General features: G+C 43.2%; 1 protein-coding gene across 1 annotated transcript in view; it reads left to right on the top strand.

Annotated features, from left to right (window-relative positions):
- The first annotated feature begins 638 nt into the window (after positions 1–638).
- The window catches only part of elk4 (ETS transcription factor ELK4), a 39,584-nt gene continuing 18,190 nt past the window's right edge, over positions 639–22,032 (top strand). Inside the window, 5 exon segments of the mRNA XM_071203256.1 lie at positions 639–819; positions 11,650–11,864; positions 17,678–18,403; positions 19,168–19,328; positions 19,399–19,409. Of these exon segments, the coding sequence (XP_071059357.1) occupies positions 11,658–11,864; positions 17,678–18,403; positions 19,168–19,328; positions 19,399–19,409 (1,105 nt within the window). The 5' untranslated portion in view covers positions 639–819; positions 11,650–11,657.

Genomic DNA, 22,032 nt, shown 5'->3' with positions numbered 1-22,032 from the left:
TCACATCCTTCATCCAGATCTGTAAAGTAACTAAAGGTATTACATACATGTAGTGGAGTAAAAGTACACCATTCACCTCTGAATTGTAGTGGAGTAGAAGTACACAGTATCTCAAAGTTATACTTAAGTACAGTACTTGAGTACATCTACTTAGTTACTTTTCACCTCTGCCAATATCACAAAACAAGTTTGTCTCAGTGGGATTTACAGAATAACAAACATATGACATATGATTACATATAGTTACAAGAAAATACATAACAACAATTACATTAACTTAATAGGGTTAAGGTTCAATTAATTAAAGCCACCTGTGTTATGCAAGATTATTGAACAGGAGCAAAGACACTCAAAGGCGACATATATCGAGTGTGAAAAGAACGAGGGTAAATTAATACATGAAAAATGAAGGTTATATCTTATATGAAATCAAATTAGATATTCTTTTAGCATATGTAGCCTATATTATATGTATTTGTTACTAAGCTCACATATTTCAAAGTGACACATTACATCTCAAAGAAGGTATTTGCTGCATTATTCAATATTAAAAAGCAACAGCTAGACTTGGTGCGTCTCTAAGCACATATCTCGATAGTGAAATATACGAGGGTCAGTGAATGCAGCATTATTTCCTGTTCTCAGGATATATCGTCAGTTGAAGCCGAAAGGGGGAGTTCAATGTATTTCATGTCAAGGTATTTCCTTGACATTCAGTTTAATGTTCATTTCTTGAGCCGTGGCACAATAGAGAGCTTCTTCAGCATGTTTTGGGAATATTTCGACGTGGCTCGACGACTCGGGAATTCAGCGAGCGAGGTAAATGTTAGCACACACGCTAATGCGGAGCTAGCCAGCAGCTAACTTACTGCAAACTAACAACCACACGTTAATTTGTGTGTGTCTTTATTATACACACATGCTTAACCCAAGGGGAGGATTTTAGACACACACTGGGACTTTACACTGCAGGTGAATGGCTGGAAGTGTGTGTTGACGGTAACGAAAGTAACGCATTTCATCAACAAGTGGTCTTTTATTTTGCACTGTGTGTGCGTGTGTGTGTGTGTGTGTGTGTGTGTGTGTGTGTGTGAGAGATCCAGTACTCGGTTTGACATCCGAGTAATGGATTACATGTAACTGGATTAAGTAAGCAGGATACATAAATACTGTTACTGTATTCCCGTACAGTTACATTAAAGACTAAAAGCGTATGCTACGGGGGCAGACAGGTGCAAACGCGCCACAACGACCCGAGACTTACATAAGGGGCTTCCGAAACGATGCATTTATAGAAATGTGCCAAACACATGCAAATAGAGACACATCTTCAGCAACTAGACGAGTAGCATGTGCAGTGTTTTACTAAAAGTGCTGCATAGAGGAACATAATAATAAAGTAATAACGCATGCATAACAACCCCATGTTTTGTTATCTCTTAGTCGCTGGTTTATCTCCGCTTTGCTGTCAGGTGTTACATAACGTGCATCATCGTTAATCTTTTAGTTATTTATTTATTTTTGCATTGCATGTCTTGCAACCAATATCTTGTTATCATTTATTGAAATGGCACATTTGCACACAAGGTACCTCTCTTAGTATCTTCACAGCTTTCCACTGTAACAACACTGCATACTTTTGATTTGAGTTCCTTATTCCGAGTACTTTTCTAATAGTAAACTACGTCGTAATCATTTTCTATATCTTTACGCATAATCGTTTTTATAGAAGAATCAGAATGGGGTTTGTAGGTAGGCGAGTGGTAGTAGTGTAAGTACTCTTACACTGTGGGAGAAATGCTGCTTACAAAAACACAGAAAGAAGAATACGTAGCCAAAAATAGTATTTTTATTTTTTTAAATGAAGGCAATATTTACACAAAATATAATTATGTGAGATGCATTCCTCCTCCCACCATCTTGCACTTTTCTGCACGAACTACCAATGGTCTTTTATTGTTTTGCTCGTGGTACTCGTGGTACTGGTAGCAACAGGTTAAGGCACAGGCAGGACAGTCCTTCCCTGTCACCCCTGCAGCAGTTTTAACGTTGTCCTATTTCCTCAACAATATTGTGTGTGTGTGTGTGTGTGTGTGTGTGTGTGTGTGTGTGTGTGTGTGTGTGTGTGTGTGTGTGTGTGTGTGTGTGTGTGTGTGTGTGTGTGTGTGTGTGTGTGTGTGTGTGTGTGTGTGTGTGTGTGTGTGTGTGTGTGTGTGTGTGTGTGTGTGTGTGTGTGTGTGTGTGTGTGTGTGTGTGTGTGTGTGTGTGTGTGTGTGTGTGTGTGTCCTACCAAGCAGGTTGGATGAGTCTAGGAGAGATTTACTGGTCTACGTAAGAAGCTTAAATAGACACACACACACACACGCACGCGCAAGCAGATATTGCCAGAGAGAGCACATATCCAGGCTGTAACATGGAGTGGACAAAATAGCAAAACATGAAACTGCAAAAACATACAAGTCGATTTAGGGATTAAAGTCACATATCTGCTAGGGTTGGAAATATAGATATTATATCATATTGTGGGTAAGATATCGTAGCAGTCTTTTCCAAGTGTTTTTTTCCAAACCTACCAGAGTGATCTAGCTGTTTGATCATTTCCGTGTACCAACTTTGTCGTTATATTCACATAAATGATTATTATTCATCAAGAAAATCATGTTTTATCTTTAAATATTTAGTGAGATCAGTCAACGCTACAATGACGTTGCATTATCGATACCGAGATATTTGTTATTGGATTTGAAGTTCGTGTCTTCTTGATGGCTCTTTCCTGGCAATATGAGACACGTTCAGCAGGAATGTGTCGTACAAAAACCTGGGCTTGCATCGCATGTCAAAGAATGGGCTCAGATCTAACAGATAACATGCATTTGCTCACGGATGAGAGGACGCTGATTTGGTCCCATCAACACATGAAGTAGAGTTGCTTATCTTGTCAATCTCAAATGTGTTCAATAATTGTCATTTGGTCGTCTCATGAGAACATTTGTCATGTGGGCGGCGGCCAATCATAGATGACCTTTGCTGGCGTTTGAGGGCCGTGGCGAGTCCAAGCTGCAATGTGACGGCCAACATCACAGTGCAGTTCTCTGGTACGTAGTATTAGGGATGCACGATATTGGTTTTTTGAAACCGATACCGATAACTTCCTGCTTCTCAAGACCGATACCGATAATAATATAATATATATACACGTTAAATGTACCTGTAGTTTTTGCACACCTGGTGGTAAAAAAGAGACTAGTAGTGAGCAAAGGACATGAGCATTACTACTAGGGATGCCAGCGATTATTCGAATATTCGCTACAGTCTCCATAATCGAATATTATTTTTAAAAATCGATTTTATTTATATATATTTTTTTTAATTATTATTATTTTTTTTTTTTTCTGGCTTAGTTTCACCCAAATATATATATATTTTTGGTTGAAACTAAGCCAGAAAAAAAAATATATAAATATATAAAAAAAAAAAATATATATATATATATGCTAATAATAGTAATAGTATTAATAATTGTAAATGGTCATTGGTCACACCACCAGTTTGTTTTACTGTAAACTTGGAGGAAGCCTGCGCAGAGCAGACTGCTGCTGCAGCACGCTACACACCGCCCCCGCCCCCCCTCTCCCTCACACGTGCGACTAAAGATGAACAAAGCGGCAGGTAAAAAGAGTTCCTCCTCGTGGAACTACTTCGAACTTACAAGTCCAAAGCAAGTTAAATGCAAGCTCTGCGAAAAGACGTTGGTCTATCACAGCTCAACCTCAACAATGCGTTCGCATTTGAGTGCGAAGCACGCCAAAGAGGTTACAGAGAAAGACGCAGCAGCCGGCCATTACCAACTTCACTTCAAGGCCACGTCGTTGTGATGATGACATGCTTGTTTGTTGTTTGTACTGTTAAACATGTTCCAGTAAAGAAAACAACGGAATTCCTTCTTTTTTTCCTTCTTTTTTATTTTCCCAAATAAACTTCTTGCCTTTTTCAAAAGCCTCGTGGATAGGTGAAAGCCCCGGTGCCTTTGCAGCTGGCTTTGGATTCGCCGCTAGTTTAGCAGCGCAGGTGTCTTCGTACGCTTTTAACACACCATCGTAGCCATGGCGATGTTTCAGGCGACTCATCAGGTTGGAAGTATTATAGCTCGTTGCCTTTTTCCCTCCTCGTGGAACTTCTGCATCTGTTAATACAGATAACAAGCGAACTATCTACCTCTGAAACTTTGAAATAGTCCCATACTACCGACGACATGTTTGTTTGCTGTCCTGGCTTCACGGCCGCACGCCGTTTACGTCTCAGCCAGGCACGAGTTAGGGAGCGCTGGATTTGTGAAGAACTCCCCTCTTCCTAAACCACTAACACCACAGCACTGGCAACACGGGAGGAGCCGAGTGAAAAACAAGCGCCCCTCGTCCCAATCCACCCACACCGCAGCATCTCTTTCTTTTTTTTACCCAAAAAATATATTTTATATTATCGGGGCTATTAATACTTTTATCGGGTTTATCGGGATGACTTCATAATTCCTAATATCGGGCACCACTACATAGTATACCATTGATTGAGTGTCTGAAGTTAGCTGTATTACAAGCTGATGACCAAAGGGGCCACCTCTCTTAAACATCTTTAGGTGGCCTTCGTCTCGTTCTTTTACATTTTAAATGAACACACACTGGTGCGGGAGGTGTTCTGCTGACAGACACACGGTCATCTTAGCTAGATGAGAACTCAATCTTTATTTATTTATGTAGCACATTTAAAACAACATCAGTTGACCAAAGTGCTGAACAGGGAACAAACACAACATCAAATAACACAGTAGTAAAATAACAAGACAATAACTAGAAACATATAGAAACATATTCAAATGTCAAAATGATCATAACCGAGGAACCACCAGACCATCCTCCGGTGAAATCCTCAGACACTCGCCCCGCCCCCTTACTGTGTATCGCTCACTGATTGGACGATGCGGCGCATGCACTGATCTGGCTGCTGTCAGACGATCAGCTGTGCGGCGTCATCACAAACGGACGTCGCTTCTCGTGGTTTCCTCGCGTCTCTCCGCGCTTCCCTGGTGGGAGGGACTAGTCGCAGGGAAGCGACGCAAGTGAAGGACGCAAGGAATCCATTTAACCGAAGTGAGACCTAAGTCTTTGTCGTTTCTTTCAGTAACTGTCTGTTCTTAGCTCATCAGGTATGCATTTGTACTGATCCTTCAGTCTTATTAAAGTCCTATTGCCTTCAGGAACAGCGATGAAGTTCACTCACTTTAAAGATGGGGTAGGTAAGTTTGAGAAACCGGCTCGAGATACCCTTGTTGTTATATTCCATGGAATGCTCTTAACATCCCGATAGCAATGAATATCTGAAGTGCTTTGACAACAAATCCATTAAAACATTTCACCTGTGGAAGCCGTGGCGCTGTAAAAAGCACGACCAATCATCTGAGCCGGCTAAAGTAACTGGATGGCCTACCTGCCTGTCAGCCTTCCATCGGGGCACACACTTACCTCGTGCCCTCATTGGTCATGTGTGCGTTCGTGTGTGTTGGGGGAGGGGCTCTGAGAGGAAGGGGCAGATTTTCCCCGGTTGTGTATTTTCAAATTCTAGCGCACTCGAGCTGGTTTCTCCAAAATGACCGACCCCACCTTCAAGGACTCTGTAAGAAGTCTTGATGCTCTGCACTCTGCGTGAGTCACTGATCTCTAGATGTCGGTAACATTGAGTATTGCAAACTATAACGTAAAGTTAGTAGTGAATTTCTCATCGGATTCCTTCCTAGGCGTGTTTCCACATTCTTCTACAGGATACGTTTTTGTGAAAGCAGCTTTATGTTCGAAATAGTGACGCCATGATGTAGCCATTATTCAACTATGATTGTTTTCGTTCGAGTGACATGCACAGATTTCTTTTTGAATTATGTATACTAAGCATGGATCAACGTGTAGCATATTCTAGCCGCTGCAACCCACCAGAAGTTACTGCAAATACGGCAGAAGGTTTGTCTTGCAGAAAGGAGCTAGCAGTAAGATATACAATAACATAGTTTGAGAGGTTTCATGAAAAGCAGATGTTCGTCAGACTCTTTGTTCATCGCCTCTCTGACCTAAAGATCTGACAGAACTGAACTTTGATGAGAAGTAGGTTTCCTCGTCTTTCATCTCGACAGCGGGACACTTTGCAGAGCACCTGTTATGTACTGCTTGATGTTCCTAAACATATACCCCTGACTCCATATCAAGGTTTACCCTTCCTTCCCCACTTTCCCTGTCCCTGTCGGTCCCACAGCTGAACCCTCCATCTGTCCTGTGGTTGTATCTGCAGGAAGCCGTCCTCGAGTGAAAAGAGGAACATGTCTCTTTTTGTGTGGACAACATGTCATGATGTGTCCCTGCAGAGGCGCACCCAGCGGAGGGGACAGGTGGGAGTCAATGCAGAGGTTAGGGTGCACTTCTTTGAGACTCTCCAGTAGCATGCACCTGGTGCTGGCCTACTTTTGTTTTATAAATATTTGTCTTGTTCAACACAGAATTCCCACAGACGGGCCGAAACAGTATCCCAATGCAGGGAGTTGTGCAAACGTGTAGCTTTACAGTCGAAAAGTAAAGACATTTTATAGAAAATAAAAATGCCACCAGCAGGTGTTGACGTACTTTTGAAGGCCAACCCGTGCAGTAAGCATCACAAACAGTAATGGGAATGTAATATTGGATTTCAGGATATTGCAGAAATTAGCGTTGCGGGCAGGGCAGCACACGTTTATGATATTTAAACATTTTGTTCAGCAAGATGATATTCACATATTAACACCAGTTTGTGCTTTTTAAAGGTGAGCAATGCAATTGGCAGAAAAAGCTAACGTAATGCTATACTAGTGTTGCACGGTGTACCGATACTTGAAAGGTACCGCGATACCCTGCCGTTAAAAACGTTACGATTCCTCCGTTTCATTAGTATCGGTACTTTAAGAATGACGGGGGAAAGTACTCCGGTGAGAAAGCGCCGTTTTAATAAGAGCCGTGTGTGTTCAGCGCTGTGCTCCGTGCCTGCAGTCCAGCCCCTCTCAAGCCCCTCCCCTCTCTCAAGCACGCTCTAAGTCCCTCCCCTCTCTCGTGCGCGCTCTAAGTCCCTCCCCTCTCTCGTGCACGCTCTAAGTCCCTCCCCTCTCTCGTGCACGCTCTAAGTCCCTCCCCTCTCTCGTGCACGCTCTAAGTCCCTCCCCTCTCTTGTGCACGCTCTAAGTCCCTCCCCTCTTAAGCACGCTCTAAGTCCCTCCCCTCTCTCGTGCACGCTCTAAGTCCCTCCCCTCTCGTGCACGCTCTAAGTCCCTCCCCTCTCTTGTGCACGCTCTAAGTCCCTCCCCTCTTAAGCATGCTCTAAGTCCCTCCCCTCTCTCGTGCACGCTCTAAGTCCCTCCCCTCTCTCGTGCACGCTCTAAGTCCCTCCCCTCTCTCAAGCACGCTCTAAGTCCCTCCCCTCTCTCAAGCACGCTCTAAGTCCCTCCCCTCTCTCGTGCACGCTCTAAGTCCTTCCCCTCTCAAGCACGCTCTAAGTCCCTCCCCTCTCTCGTGCACGCTCTAAGTCCCTCCCCTCTCTCGTGCACGCTCTAAGTCCCTCCCCTCTCTCGTTCACGCTCTAAGTCCTTCCCCTCTCAAGCACGCTCTAAGTCCCTCCCCTCTCTCGTGCACGCTCTAAGTCCCTCCCCTCTCTCGTGCACGCTCTAAGTCCCGCCCCTCTCAAGCACGCTCTAAGTCCCTCCCCTCTCTCGTGCACGCGCTAGCTGCCAGAGCATGTGAGAAAGCGAGAAGCATGGCTGCAAGTGGGAGTGCAACTGCCGCTGCGCCTCGGCTTGAATTTTGACTTGAGACGTCCCTTATAGATACTGTCTTTTTACGTGAGCGGGATCATTTGGCTCGGCTCTCTTAAAGCGCCGTCTGTTTCGGCTCCCGAACGTCTCTTCATGTTTCCACAGTTTACCACGGAGCCTCAGTTTCACGCTGCGAGGCTCTGGTGCTCGCAGCTCACGCGCGTGCTCGCCTCATCGCGTCCAAATCGCGTTGTCCTGTAGCAGGCACCGCCGATGTCGGGGACCCGATCTTCAATACTCCGAAAAAAATCCCACCAGACTCCTTTGTCCCTCCAACAGCGGGATGTCCTTGTCCTTTTTCCTTTTCGTTATTTCAAGCGATAAAAACTCTCGATCTTCTCTCGAATTATTAATATTTTTGGACGCCCTCAGCTCGAGTTCAGGGCGTCCCGAGCTGAATAAGGGCGTCAAATGATGGCAAGACGCCCTCCTGGCAGAAAACGCTGATTATAGCCTATGAGGCGTCCAACCACAAACACTTTCAAAACATCATTGACATCAAGACAGGGTTTCCGGGTTCTAGGACTCATGTAGAAACTGCTATTCTTCTGTTCCTGTCTCAAAATGATTTAAATCTGAAAGAGTTGGTGTAACACAGAAGTGAAACACATGGGCGGTTCTGTTCACGCTCACAAAGCATTAGACAAAGTGAAAACACCTGAGGGGTGTTCATAGCCTTCAAACTAAGTATAGGACGTCTCTCTGAAGACTGCAGCAAACTTTTGAACGTATCAAAGAACATTCCACATGTGGGTTGCACCTTAGCTGAGGGTAACAATTAGAGTAATGCAGTAAAACACACGTGTTTATTTTAGTCGTATGTAACCTTCAATCTATGAGTTATTATAGCAGCCCGCAAAAGGCTGATTAAAGTATTCACCATCACGTTGGCGGTGGTATTTCATTGTTTACCCATTTCCAGTTTGGCTGCATAACGAACAAGGAAATATGAAGGTTATATGGCTGCTCAATTAATCGCTTTACGATTTTGGCTTCCAACGATTATGAAAACAACATAATCGAAATAAAATGATTAATTATTTTATTTTTTAAATTATTTTTTAACTGGTTTTTCAGTTGAATTATATTTAAAGTTCAGGGTAATCAACTGTTAAAAACATACTGTTCACATTTTTGTTTTTCAATCAATGGATGTTTTCAAAGTAAATGGATAATCGTTTTTAATAATCGTGATATCAATTATTGACCCAAATAATCGAGATTATGATTTTTGCCGTAATCGAGCAGCCCTAGAAGATTATAATCACATTATACTTTACATTATACCAAGCTTTGAAAATATATTCACTACAAATCTATCGTATTGTAGACCATTAACAGTTCTGCAAGATATACTGTATTTATAATTGTCATGTAAAATATAATCTGCAGTTGAACACACTCTCAAGTGCAAGAGTCTTTTCTAAGGCAATGGGTTGGAGCTGTATTAATTCAACTCTAACCAAGTATTAATTGTCCTTTTCACGCGATATAAAGAATATCAAATGACATTGTTGGGTTGACCATTGGTGCTTTTAAGAAGCATTTACACAGTGAGAATTTAGACAAATAATCATCAGTAAAGTAGATATACTGGAATGTAGGGCTGTGCGATTATGGCAACAATCATAATCACGATTATTTTGGTCAATAATTGATATCACGATTATTAAATACGATTATTCATTGACTTTGAAAACATCCATTTATTGAACTTTAAAACAAATACAAATAATAATTTGAACAGCATCTTTTTAACTGTTGATCACCCTGAACGTACAATTCAACTGAAAAACCAATGAAAAAATAAATTATACATTTATATTCACATTTAAATAAATAACGTCAAAATAATAAATACCAATAAACAAGATCAATATTTTGGAGCGCACTTCAACAAGCTACTAAACATATGTAAATATGATACATACAAATAAATTAGACTAAAATAAATTAGATCAAATATGCTGTCACAACCAAGCAAAGCAAAATAATCGTTTTTTTCGATTATGTTGTCTTCGTAATTGTGGCAGGCCAAAATCGTAATTGCGATTAAAATACGATTAATTGCACAGCCCTACTGGAGGGACCAAGTGGATAAAGGCAGTCATATTTCTAACAGGTGTGTGTGGTGTAAAACTAGAAAAACAAAATCGACGCTATCTGTACATATTTGAATGCCCTCTTTTTACTCGTCTTTGGACACCATTGCCCTTATGAATGGTTTACTATCCTTGCAGGTTTTCCTTGGCCTCTGTTGGTCGAATTAACTTCTTCGTTTTCATGGCCGTGGTGTTTCGGCCGCGGCTCTTTTTAAAAAGCCAGATGTGAACAAGATGTTCGGCCTTGACTGGGCTCAGTCAGTAGCAACATTTAATAGGGCATCCTTAAAAGAAAAAACGATTTGCAATTAGGTGCAATTCTATTCAATCTCTCTGGATAACGTGACATCGCGGCTAGGTGTGTGACCTCTGAAAGCTGAAAGCCTTGAACACAAAGAGGCCGCCGCGTCTGTAATATCCACTCCGGCGCAATAAGGGATGAAGCTTCTTGAAGTGCACACTCCCGGCTGCAGAGCATACTGTGAAGAGCACGGCATAAAAGGTGTTCAACTTCACCCAGCTGTTCATAAAAGCACTCTTGGGTTTGCTCAGCAGGATGTATGTGGGCATTATAAACCTTAGAAGCAGCAGGGGGTCGCATGAGGAAAAACATTTGTGCCAGACGGTGCACCTGGGCTCATAAAATAGCCTCTTTTTTCTTAGGCTATTAAATAACCATTTGTAGCTATTAACCCAAGTCATTTCTCATTCTTTTGGGTATCAACGCATTTGATTGAAGGTTTTTTGCATGCCTTTGAAGACACAGGTGAGGATGACTACATTTTAAAGCAATAGAGTGGAGCCGTGAAGACGTATTTTTGCAGAACGACACGGATGTTGGCAACGTACGGGCACCTGCGACAACAAGTTGCGAACACACATTTACGATACTGTCAGGCTTGTGTTCAGCAGAATCATCTCCACATATGAAGACTACTTTGTGGGTTTTTTATATCCAGAGGTACCGTACTTATCGGACTATAAGCCGTGACTTTTTCCCCCATTTTTTGTGTACAGCTAACGGCCACTAGGGAAACTCCTACATCTATGGATTTTACAGGTAAAATTCACCACCTTTAACTCTACGGGCTCTAGGACCGGTCCGCGCCCGCCACCTTTAAGCGGCGGGCTCCAGCAGGAAAAGCTGGAGGCCGGAAAAGAGTGAGACAGGTAGCGCGCCAAAGTAAAAGTGGAACCGAGAGACGGAACGAGAGCAAGACAGACAGACAGTTTAGCTGCTGCGGCTCATATGACGGTGCGCTTTATAGTCGGAAAAGTACGGTAAATAGCTAACATGAAGCTAAACGACATCATGGTCGCTAAGCTAAAGGTGGCTAATGTTCGGTACGGTGTTCTTTCTGTTGTAGTCTCATTTAGTTTTTGTTTGCAACTGCTATTCTTATGACACGTAGACGCTTTGGAAGTGGGGTCGATGCTGACTTTCGTTTTCACGTCATAGATTCGAAGATATCTTGAGCTTGAGCTAACCACAGAACTTATTTCAGGCATCTAACCAAGTAAACAAAACAAACCTTGATGTGAAGACAAGGGGACCGGTAGTGGTAAAGTGTTGACTCGTATCTAACTTCGGCAGCACTCTGTAAGATTGGAAACTAATGAGCGTATCGCTAGCAGCAGGTCGAATGATTTTTCTCCTCTCTTAATGATTTCCAGTGAGAGCCATGGACAACTCTGTCACCTTGTGGCAGTTCCTTCTCCAGCTCCTGTTGGATTCCAGCAATGAGGACCTGATCTGCTGGACCAATGAGGAAGGGGAGTTCAAACTGCTGCAGGCGGAGGAGGTGGCCCGGCTGTGGGGAGCCCGAAAGAACAAACCCAACATGAACTACGACAAGCTGAGCAGGGCCCTCAGATACTACTACGACAAGGTGAGCACAGCAAGTCCTCTCTTCTACATCAGCATGTGTCCCCTCTTCTTCATGTCTCTTCTACATCAGCATGTGTCCCCTCTTCTTCATGTCTCTTCTACATCAACATGTGTCCCCTCTTCTTCATGTCTCTTCTACATCAACATGTGTCCCCTCTTCTTCATGTCTCTTCTACATCAACATGTGTCCCCTCTTCTTCATGTCTCTTCTACATCAACATGTGTCCCCTCTTCTTCATGTCTCTTCTACATCAACATGTGTCCCCTCTTCTTCACGTCTCTTCTACATCAACATGTGTCCCCTCTTCTTCATGTCTCTTCTACATCAACATGTGTCCCCTCTTCTTCATGTCTCTTCTACATCAACATGTGTCCCCTCTTCTTCATGTCTCTTCTACATCAACATGTGTCCCCTCTTCTTCATGTCTCTTCTACATCAACATGTGTCCCCTCTTCTTCATGTCTCTTCTACATCAACATATGTCCCCTCTTCTACATCAACATGTGTCCCCTCTTCTTCATGTCTCTTCTTCATCAACATGTGTCCCCTCTTCTTCATGTCTCTTCTACATCAACACGTGTCCCCTCTTCTTCATGTCTCTTCTACATCAACATTTGTCCCTCTTCTCCATGTCTCTTCTACATCAACACGTGTCCCCTCTTCTTCATGTCTCTTCTACATCAACATGTGTCCCCTCTTTTCCATGTCTCTTCTGCATCAACGTGTGTCCCCTCTTCTTCATGTCTCTTCTGCATCAACACGTGTCCCCTCTTCTTCATGTCTCTTCTACATCAACATGTGTCCCCTCTTTTCCATGTCTCTTCTACATCAACATGTGTCCCCTCTTCTTCATGTCTCTTCTACATCAACATGTGTCCCCTCTTCTCCCTGTCTCTTCTGCATCAACATGTGTCCCATCTTCTTCATGTCTCTTCTACATCAACATGGTCCCCTCTTCTCCATGTCTCTTCTACATCAACATGTGTCCCCTCTTCTTCATGTCTCTTCTACATCAAATATGTCCCCTCTTCTTCATGTCTCTTCTACATCAACATGTGTCCCCTCTCTCCTGTCTCTTCTACATCAACATGTGTCCCCTCTTCTCCATGTCTCTTCTACATCAACATTGTGTCCCCTCTTCTCCATGTCTCTTCTGCATCAACATGTGTCCCCCTCTTCTTCATGTCTCTTCTACATCAACATGTGTCCCCTCTTCTCCATGTCTCTTCTACATCAACATGTGTCCCTCTTCTTCATGTCTCTTCTACATCAACATATGTCCCCTCTTCTTCACTGTCTCTTCTACATCAACATGTGTCCCGTCTTCTTCATGTCTCTTCTACATCAACATGTGTCCCCTCTTCTTCATGTCTCTTCTACTTCAACATGTGTCCCCTCTTCTCCATGTCTCTTCTACATCAACATGTGTCCCCTCTTCTTCATGTCTCTTCTACATCAACATGTGTCCCCTCTGTGGAAAGACACTCTGAAAGTTTCAGGAACAAAGACTCTCTCTCTTTTTGTCCTGATCCATTTCTATAATATTCTGAAATGAGCTGGATCAGATTTTGGCCACTTTATGATGTCATAACGATGTGTTGTCTTGTGTAGCCAATCACCAACCAAGGTAACCCCCCCCCCCCCCCACCTTATCACCTGAATCTCCTCTAGAGCACCATTAGCCGCGTTCACACCGCCATACTTTGCAGTACTTTAGTGCCGGCACTTAATACCCCAGGGCACTAAGTACAGATCGCGTTCACACCGGAGTACTTTTCCCTGAGGTGAAGATTATGCAAATGAGCCGCTGACATCAACTTCGTCTTCTTCTGCTTTGGGTTTACTGGCAGGCCGCAAACCACTTCACGGCGTATACTGCCGCCCAAAGTCCCCGGAGTTGGGGAGCCTTCCGAGTAAATCTCCAGAAGCCAACACCTCCTAATCTCCAACGCTCCCATGTTTTTTTTTGTGTGTTGACCATAATGTTATTCTCTCTCCGTTGGTGCGCGGGGCGAATGCTAATGCTAGTATGCTAATGCCACAATTACAATGGCGGCTTCACAAAACCTTTTTTTGTTTTACGGGGCGTGGTTTGCAATTCGCCCAGCCAATCGGAACTGGGGCACTTTTCCCCCCAGGATGGTACTACCTCTCAGCAGGCACTGAAAATGGGGGGTAAAAGTTCCCGGCACTAAGTTCTCTTTTTGGTGTGAACGCGACATAAGGGGTACTAACGGAAACTAAAGGGGAGAAGTACTCCGGTGTGAAACGTAACCAAATGTCTCTCAGAGGGGCGTGGGGAGGGGCTCCTTATTTCATCTGAAGTAACAGACAGAGAATCAGCACTTTTGAAACAGCACTGAAACAGAGGGGATTATGGGTAATGCTGCAATGATCTGTTTGGTGTTTGGAGCCAAACACTTCAGAGACAGGTTCTGTATATAACTGACACCTATAATATATTGATGAAAAACAGTATAATAGAGGAGCCTTTAATGCATAAGATTAGTCTTATTGTGGTTAAGGTTTGCACACCACACTAAATATCCCATCACTGCACACCAATATGGGGTCGACCATCAGCTAGCTGCCCCATATATTGCTTTGTTGTCCACAGTAAACCTGATTGGTTGCACTCCCTAACTGACTCCTAAATACGTCATCTGACCAATCAAAGCCTGTATTTGAGCGGCTGCCGTTGGCCCCTTTGAGGATAACGTTGCCAGAATATGGTCGGCCAAATTGTGCCCTTGAGTGTAGCATTGGCCCAAATGTTGATGGTACACTGGAGCCTTAATTTAAATCTTATATTTGCCTCTTATTATTCATATATGTATTACATCCATAGCCATAGCACGCCCTTTTTAGGCTTTCAAAACATTTATCAGGTTTCAAGGAAGAAGTAAATGTTGTTATGTAGGTTTAATAATATAATTAGGGAGGGATGAAACCCTCTGTAATGGTCACACATGCAGAGCACACAGTGACATGTGTTCTCTGCTTTGAACCCATCCTAGCACCAGGAGTCTATACTAGGAGCAGTGGGCCGCTATTGTACAGCGCCCGGGAGCAATGGGAGTGAGGGGGGAAGGGGGGTGTATGGTGCCTTGCTCAAGGGCAGGGAAGGAGGTGAACTGAGACCAAGTAGCAGTCCACACTCCATTTTTAGGTCTGCTCGGGGACTTGAACCGACGACCCTACGGCTCGCAGTAGTAGTAGTGCTGGTGCAGGATTGTTGTCCGGCCTGGAGTCAAATTAGAGGGTGTTTTCCAAGAGTAGTGGGGGTGCACATGCAGGGGTTACAGTGCAGACTGTATGGGCTTAACGGATATCCATCTGTTATAAGCTGTACTTTTTTAACAATATGGTAGTTGGACTAGTCTTTTAATGTCCCTTCTGTACTATGCCATGTCTTTTTATGCTGAAAGTACTTCTTATCTTATCTTATCTTAGACGGCATTGGAGCTCTGACCGACGCAGCTAATGTTAGCAAATAATGTTGCTAACAGGCTCTTTCCGGGCGCAGCAGCTTGGGATAAGGCAGTCAACAATACACATATGACATGACACCTTTAAGAGTAATGATTGGAGCACTGAAAAGGATCAGAGCAGTAACTATCACTAATAGTGAGCCACAGTTCAAGGTTTTCTAGAAAACATGCATTTTCAAGTCCAGGTGAATACTGATTCAGATATTTCTCAGTGTCACAGTTAAAACTCTAAAAAGGGGGTGCAGTTGCAGCCTATATTTGTTTTATAATTTCCCAGGAACCCCTTTTTGTTTTTCTAGAAGGAACAAAGACTAACATAATGTGTACGTATTAACTTGCATCACTTAAAGTATGGTTTTTACAGCAGTCTGTAGCCACCATGTAAGTATGCATGGCCCCATCTACCCCCCCCCCCCACCAGCCCTCAGAAGAAGTGAAATGACACTTTTGATCTAGTACAATTTTGACTGAGATAAGAACGGACGTGGCACAGCTGTAATGTTGCTTGTGGCAATATTATCGCCCTTCTTCGGTGTTCCAGAAACTCCAAATGAGGTGAGATCATGCGAATGAGGTCAGACTCTTAACTGCCAGTCTTAATCAAAACAACGACTTGATGCCCGAGTTGAATCAGCACTGCTGTTCAGAAGCATTAGCAGCTGGATACTCTGAGGGGAATCAAACCAAAGACAGCTCCAGCACACGGAGAAACACGAGTTTATTGCATCTCAGAATTGTCTGCTGCTGCTCGGCGGCAGACGGAAGAGAGGCGAGTGCGGTCTGTCTCTGCGTGTGGTTTGGCAGCAGAGGCACAGCCTGACCCTGTGGGTGTTCTGGGCAGGGCTGGTATGTTCGGCTGGAAGTAGCTGCTGCTAGTTTGGTGCAGACAGGAAGCTGAGCTGTCCCACGTTCAAGCCTTTTTCTGTGGTCTCATCCTGCTATTTCTGCACCCCATTGCCTCTTTGCTCGTGTCGAAAGTCTTGTTTATAGTATTTGGTAAATTAGTCAATATAACTGCATTTAGAGTGTTTTTCCAGATCGCTCAAAATACTTTTGCATAACAAAGGTTAGCATTCAAACACATTCGCCATACAAGGTGCCCAATGCTCTGCTTCTAGGGTTTGCATAACACCGGGGAAGCAGGCAGAGTTTGAGAAGAATAGGGATTGTATTCACCCAAATGATTGACCGTATCTAGGAGGTTACAAGACACTGAAGGAGTTGGGTTAGCATTTGAGATTTGACACCTGTCGTAGCTTTATTCTTTGTTTTGTTCAAGCCCCTAAGACACCTTTTAAATAGACTAATGCGCTTTATAGAAATTTATTATCGTACTTTTCGGACTATAAGCTGCGACTTTTCCCCCCATTTTTTGTGTACAGCTAACGGCCACTAGGGAACCTCCTGAACCTATGGATTTTACAGGTAAAATTAACCACCTTTAACTCTATGGGCTCTAGGACCGGTCCACGCCCGCCACCTTTAAGCGGCGGGCTCCAGCAGAAAAAGCTGGAGGCCGGAAAAGAGTGAGGCAGGTAGCGCGCCAAAGTAAAAGTGGAACCGAGAGACAGAACGAGAGCAAGACAGACGGACAATTTAGCTGCTGCGGCTTATATGACGGTGCGCTTTATAGTCCGGAAAGTACGGTAGTTGTATTTACATTTGCTCTGACTGGCGGATGATGTGTTGTTTTTATGCGACTTGTGGTAAATAATCCAAATTCAATATTCAGCGACGGGAATATGCATTTCAAACAATTCAAAAACTCAAATAAAAAACGTAGATTCTCTTTCTTTATTATATGTTGTACGTAATATAATTGAACGGTTCAAAACGGTGGCGTCTTCCACACAGGTTGGCAATATCCGTGTCTCTTAAAGGCTGGCACCATGGGATTTGTAGTCCTTTATAATCCATTGACTACAGAAGTCGCCACTAGGTTAGAATATTTGGCTTTTTTCGCAAAAACAAAGAAAACTTGCTCGAACAACACCTTAAATAAAAATAAAGTGTACTCTGAGTGTATTTGTGAAGTGAAACAAAAACCGAAAACCTAACCTGTTAAGATATCTGTTTGTTCTGCTGCTTATAGTTCTATCAGTTATAGACATACAGTTGGAGCAATTTGGGATCAAGTATCTCACCAAAGGACACATCGACATATTGACTGCAGGAACTGAAAATGAAACCACAGGCCTTCTGATTGGTCGATGGCTACCTCTACAGCCGTTCACTCTCGCCTATATGATGTTCCTTTTTCCTTTAGTTCTATTAACCAACATTTAAAACTTACATCTGCATTTGCTCTCCTGTGTCTTCCAGAACATCATAAAGAAGGTGAACGGGCAGAAGTTCGTGTATCGCTTCGTGTCCTACCCTGACATCTTGAAAGGAGACGTTGCCTCCCGGACAGAGGGCGGGGAGGTGGGTGCTGGGGGGGGCGTCCCTCCCCTTTTAAAGAGGGGAGACAGCACCCCACAAGATGGAGAGCCTGGGCTGAGCTCCAGCACCAAGCAGTCAAACCGAAACGACTACATCCACTCCGGCCTGTACACCTCCTTCACCCTCAACTCGCTGCAGAACGGACGCCAGCTCTTCAAGTCCATCAAAATAGAGAATCCAGCGGAGAAGTTAGCGGACAAACGAGGAGTCGCTGCGTCCGCCCAGAACCAAGAGCCGTCTCCTCCGCCTCAAACCGCTCTGCCGTCCGTTATAAAGTTTGGAAACACGCCTCCAAAGCCAGCGCCGTCCCCTCAGGTTTCCGTAGAGATGACCCTGATGTCCAGCCACTTGGGGGCCGAGGACATTAACTCCATCTCCTCCCTGCCGCCTCACTCCGTCTACTCCTTAGAACACATCCGCCCGTCAGCCACGACGTTCAGCATCCAGGAGCTGACCTCGGCCAGCCCGTCCCCCAGCCTCGTGCCCGACTCCTCCCAGGAGCTGTTGATCGACAGCGACATCGAGTCCGGATCGTCTCAGACTGCAGACGATCAGGCCCGGGAGAAGGCACGTATACATCAGAGTCAGAAACAGTTTTATTACCAGGTAGGTTGACACGTACGAGGAATTTGACTTGATGTCACGGTGCGTACACTCAGGCACAGGAGAAGGCTAGTATACAGGGAGACACATCTCAAGACTCAAGGCTTTGATTGTCACGTGTGCATAGCTGCAGCGTAGATAAGACGATGAGAATCTGAGGTCACAGGCTCCTCCAACAGGGCAACACAATAACACAGATACAATAATGCAAGGAAATAGAAATAGTGCATCTCACACAATGGTTCCTTTACAGAGGAAATAATAGGAACGTTACACTTGAAAAGCCCTGAAAATGTTCTTTCTATCAACTTCTTTGGGGCAAACATGTTCGGCCAAAGACTTATTCATTTCCACGATAGAGAAGGAATGAGTCCTTCCATCAGGAAATATTTTAGGTTGTTAAACGGCACAATGGCAAATTATCCTTTACGTTTCGACTCAAATATAATCCTTTGAGCTCTGGTTTCCACTACTCATCGGCGAAATATCCAACTGCGAATATTTTCAATATGTTCCCCAGCTAGTCTCCGACTGTGTTTCCTGTGCTTAGTGTACAGTGAAAAACAATACATGCTATGAGAGCGATGACATTAAACCAATACCTTCAAGTTGTGGCGAATAATGGAGTTGCTCAACTGGGACAACGCCAGTGTGCTTGTTACGTATGCTAATCATTCTCGATTATATAAATATTATGATGGATTATTCTAAAGTGAATTCACATCCTCTTACTTTGATGACTGAAGACTGTAATCCCTCCTCTCCAGCAGGTGGACAGCGGGATGGGTTTGTCCGGAGATGAGACCAGTTTCATGGACGCTGAAACCAGCTCCTCGTCTCTGAGCAGCAGCAACACCATGTGCATTCTGAGCGCCGCAAAGGCACGCAAACCTCCAAGATCCTGCAGATCAGCCCCCCCACTCTGCTGGTCACCACCTCGGACTTCTCCCCCATGAACCTCTGCAGCCCCTCCCTCCCCACGGCCTCCCTCACACCAGCTATGCTACAGGTGAGAGCATTGCTATTTGGTCGTTTGATTTGATTATAACAAGAATTATTATACAACTTAATCAGTGTCAAATCGATACACACAAATATTACTGATTCTAAGTTTAAACGTATTTAATCCCCCCCTTCTCTCACAAACTAAATGATTAACATATATATGTAGTTAAACCAGAGCATGTGAGAAAGCGAGAAGCATGGCTGCAAGTGGGAGTGCAACTGCCGCTGCCTCGGCTTGAATTTTGACTTGAGACGTCCCTTATAGATACTGTCTTTTTACGTGAGCGGGATCATTTGGCTCGGCTCTCTTAAAGCGCCGTCTGTTTCGGCTCCCGAACGTCTCTTCATGTTTCCACAGTTTACCACGGAGCCTCAGTTTCACGCTGCGAGGCTCTGGTGCTCGCAGCTCACGCGCGTGCTCGCCTCATCGCGTCCAAATCGCGTTGTCCTGTAGCAGGCACCGCCGATGTCGGGGACCCGATCTTCAATACTCCGAAAAAAATCCCACCAGACTCCTTTGTCCCTCCAACAGCGGGATGTCCTTGTCCTTTTTCCTTTTCGTTATTTCAAGCGATAAAAACTCTCGATCTTCTCTCGAATTATTAATATTTTTGGACGCCCTCAGCTCGAGTTCAGGGCGTCCCGAGCTGAATAAGGGCGTCAAATGATGGCAAGACGCCCTCCTGGCAGAAAACGCTGATTATAGCCTATGAGGCGTCCAACCACAAACACTTTCAAACATCATTGACATCAAGACAGGGTTTCCGGGTTCTAGGACTCATGTAGAAACTGCTATTCTTCTGTTCCTGTCTCAAAATGATTTAAATCTGAAAGAGTTGGTGTAACACAGAAGTGAAACACATGGGCGGTTCTGTTCACGCTCACAAAGCATTAGACAAAGTGAAAACACCTGAGGGGTGTTCATAGCCTTCAAACTAAGTATAGGACGTCTCTCTGAAGACTGCAGCAAACTTTTGAACGTATCAAAGAACATTCCACATGTGGGTTGCACCTTAGCTGAGGGTAACAATTAGAGTAATGCAGTAAAACACACGTGTTTATTTTAGTCGTATGTAACCTTCAATCTATGAGTTATTATAGCAGCCCGCAAAAGGCTGATTAAAGTATTCACCATCACGTTGGCGGTGGTATTTCATTGTTTACCCATTTCCAGTTTGGCTGCATAACGAACAAGGAAATATGAAGGTTATATGGCTGCTCAATTAATCGCTTTACGATTTTGGCTTCCAACGATTATGAAAACAACATAAAAACAATAAAATGATTAATTATTTTATTTTTTAAATTATTTTTTAACTGGTTTTTCAGTTGAATTATATTTAAAGTTCAGGGTAATCAACTGTTAAAAACATACTGTTCACATTTTTGTTTTTCAATCAATGGATGTTTTCAAAGTAAATGGATAATCGTTTTTAATAATCGTGATATCAATTATTGACCCAAATAATCGAGATTATGATTTTTGCCGTAATCGAGCAGCCCTAGAAGATTATAATCACATTATACTTTACATTACCAAGCTTTGAAAATATATTCACTACAAATCTATCGTATTGTAGACCATTAACAGTTCTGCAAGATATACTGTATTTATAATTGTCATGTAAAATATAATCTGCAGTTGAACACACTCTCAAGTGCAAGAGTCTTTTCTAAGGCAATGGGTTGGAGCTGTATTAATTCAACTCTAACCAAGTATTAATTGTCCTTTTCACGCGATATAAAGAATATCAAATGACATTGTTGGGTTGACCATTGGTGCTTTTAAGAAGCATTTACACAGTGAGAATTTAGACAAATAATCATCAGTAAAGTAGATATACTGGAATGTAGGGCTGTGCGATTATGGCAACAATCATAATCACGATTATTTTGGTCAATAATTGATATCACGATTATTAAATACGATTATTCATTGACTTTGAAAACATCCATTTATTGAACTTTAAAACAAATACAAATAATAATTTGAACAGCATCTTTTTAACTGTTGATCACCCTGAACGTACAATTCAACTGAAAAACCAATGAAAAAAAAATTATACATTTATATCACATTTAAATAAATAACGTCAAAATAATAAATACCAATAAACAAGATCAATATTTTGGAGCGCACTTCAACAAGCTACTAAACATATGTAAATATGATACATACAAATAAATTAGACTAAAATAAATTAGATCAAATATGCTGTCACAACCAAGCAAAGCAAAATAATCGTTTTTTTCGATTATGTTGTCTTCGTAATTGTGGCAGGCCAAAATCGTAATTGCGATTAAAATACGATTAATTGCACAGCCCTACTGGAGGGACCAAGTGGATAAAGGCAGTCATATTTCTAACAGGTGTGTGGGTGTAAAACTAGAAAAACAAATCGACGCTATCTGTACATATTTGAATGCCCTCTTTTTACTCGTCTTTGGACACCATTGCCCTTATGAATGGTTTACTATCCTTGCAGGTTTTCCTTGGCCTCTGTTGGTCGAATTAACTTCTTCGTTTTCATGGCCGTGGTGTTTCGGCCGCGGCTCTTTTTAAAAAGCCAGATGTGAACAAGATGTTCGGCCTTGACTGGGCTCAGTCAGTAGCAACATTTAATAGG

Source organism: Pseudochaenichthys georgianus, chromosome 5 (assembly GCF_902827115.2).
Source record: "Pseudochaenichthys georgianus chromosome 5, fPseGeo1.2, whole genome shotgun sequence".
In the NCBI taxonomy this organism is placed as follows: domain Eukaryota; kingdom Metazoa; phylum Chordata; class Actinopteri; order Perciformes; family Channichthyidae; genus Pseudochaenichthys; species Pseudochaenichthys georgianus.
Note: the sequence above shows the minus strand (reverse complement) of the source record. Positions and strands in the feature narration are given on the sequence as shown.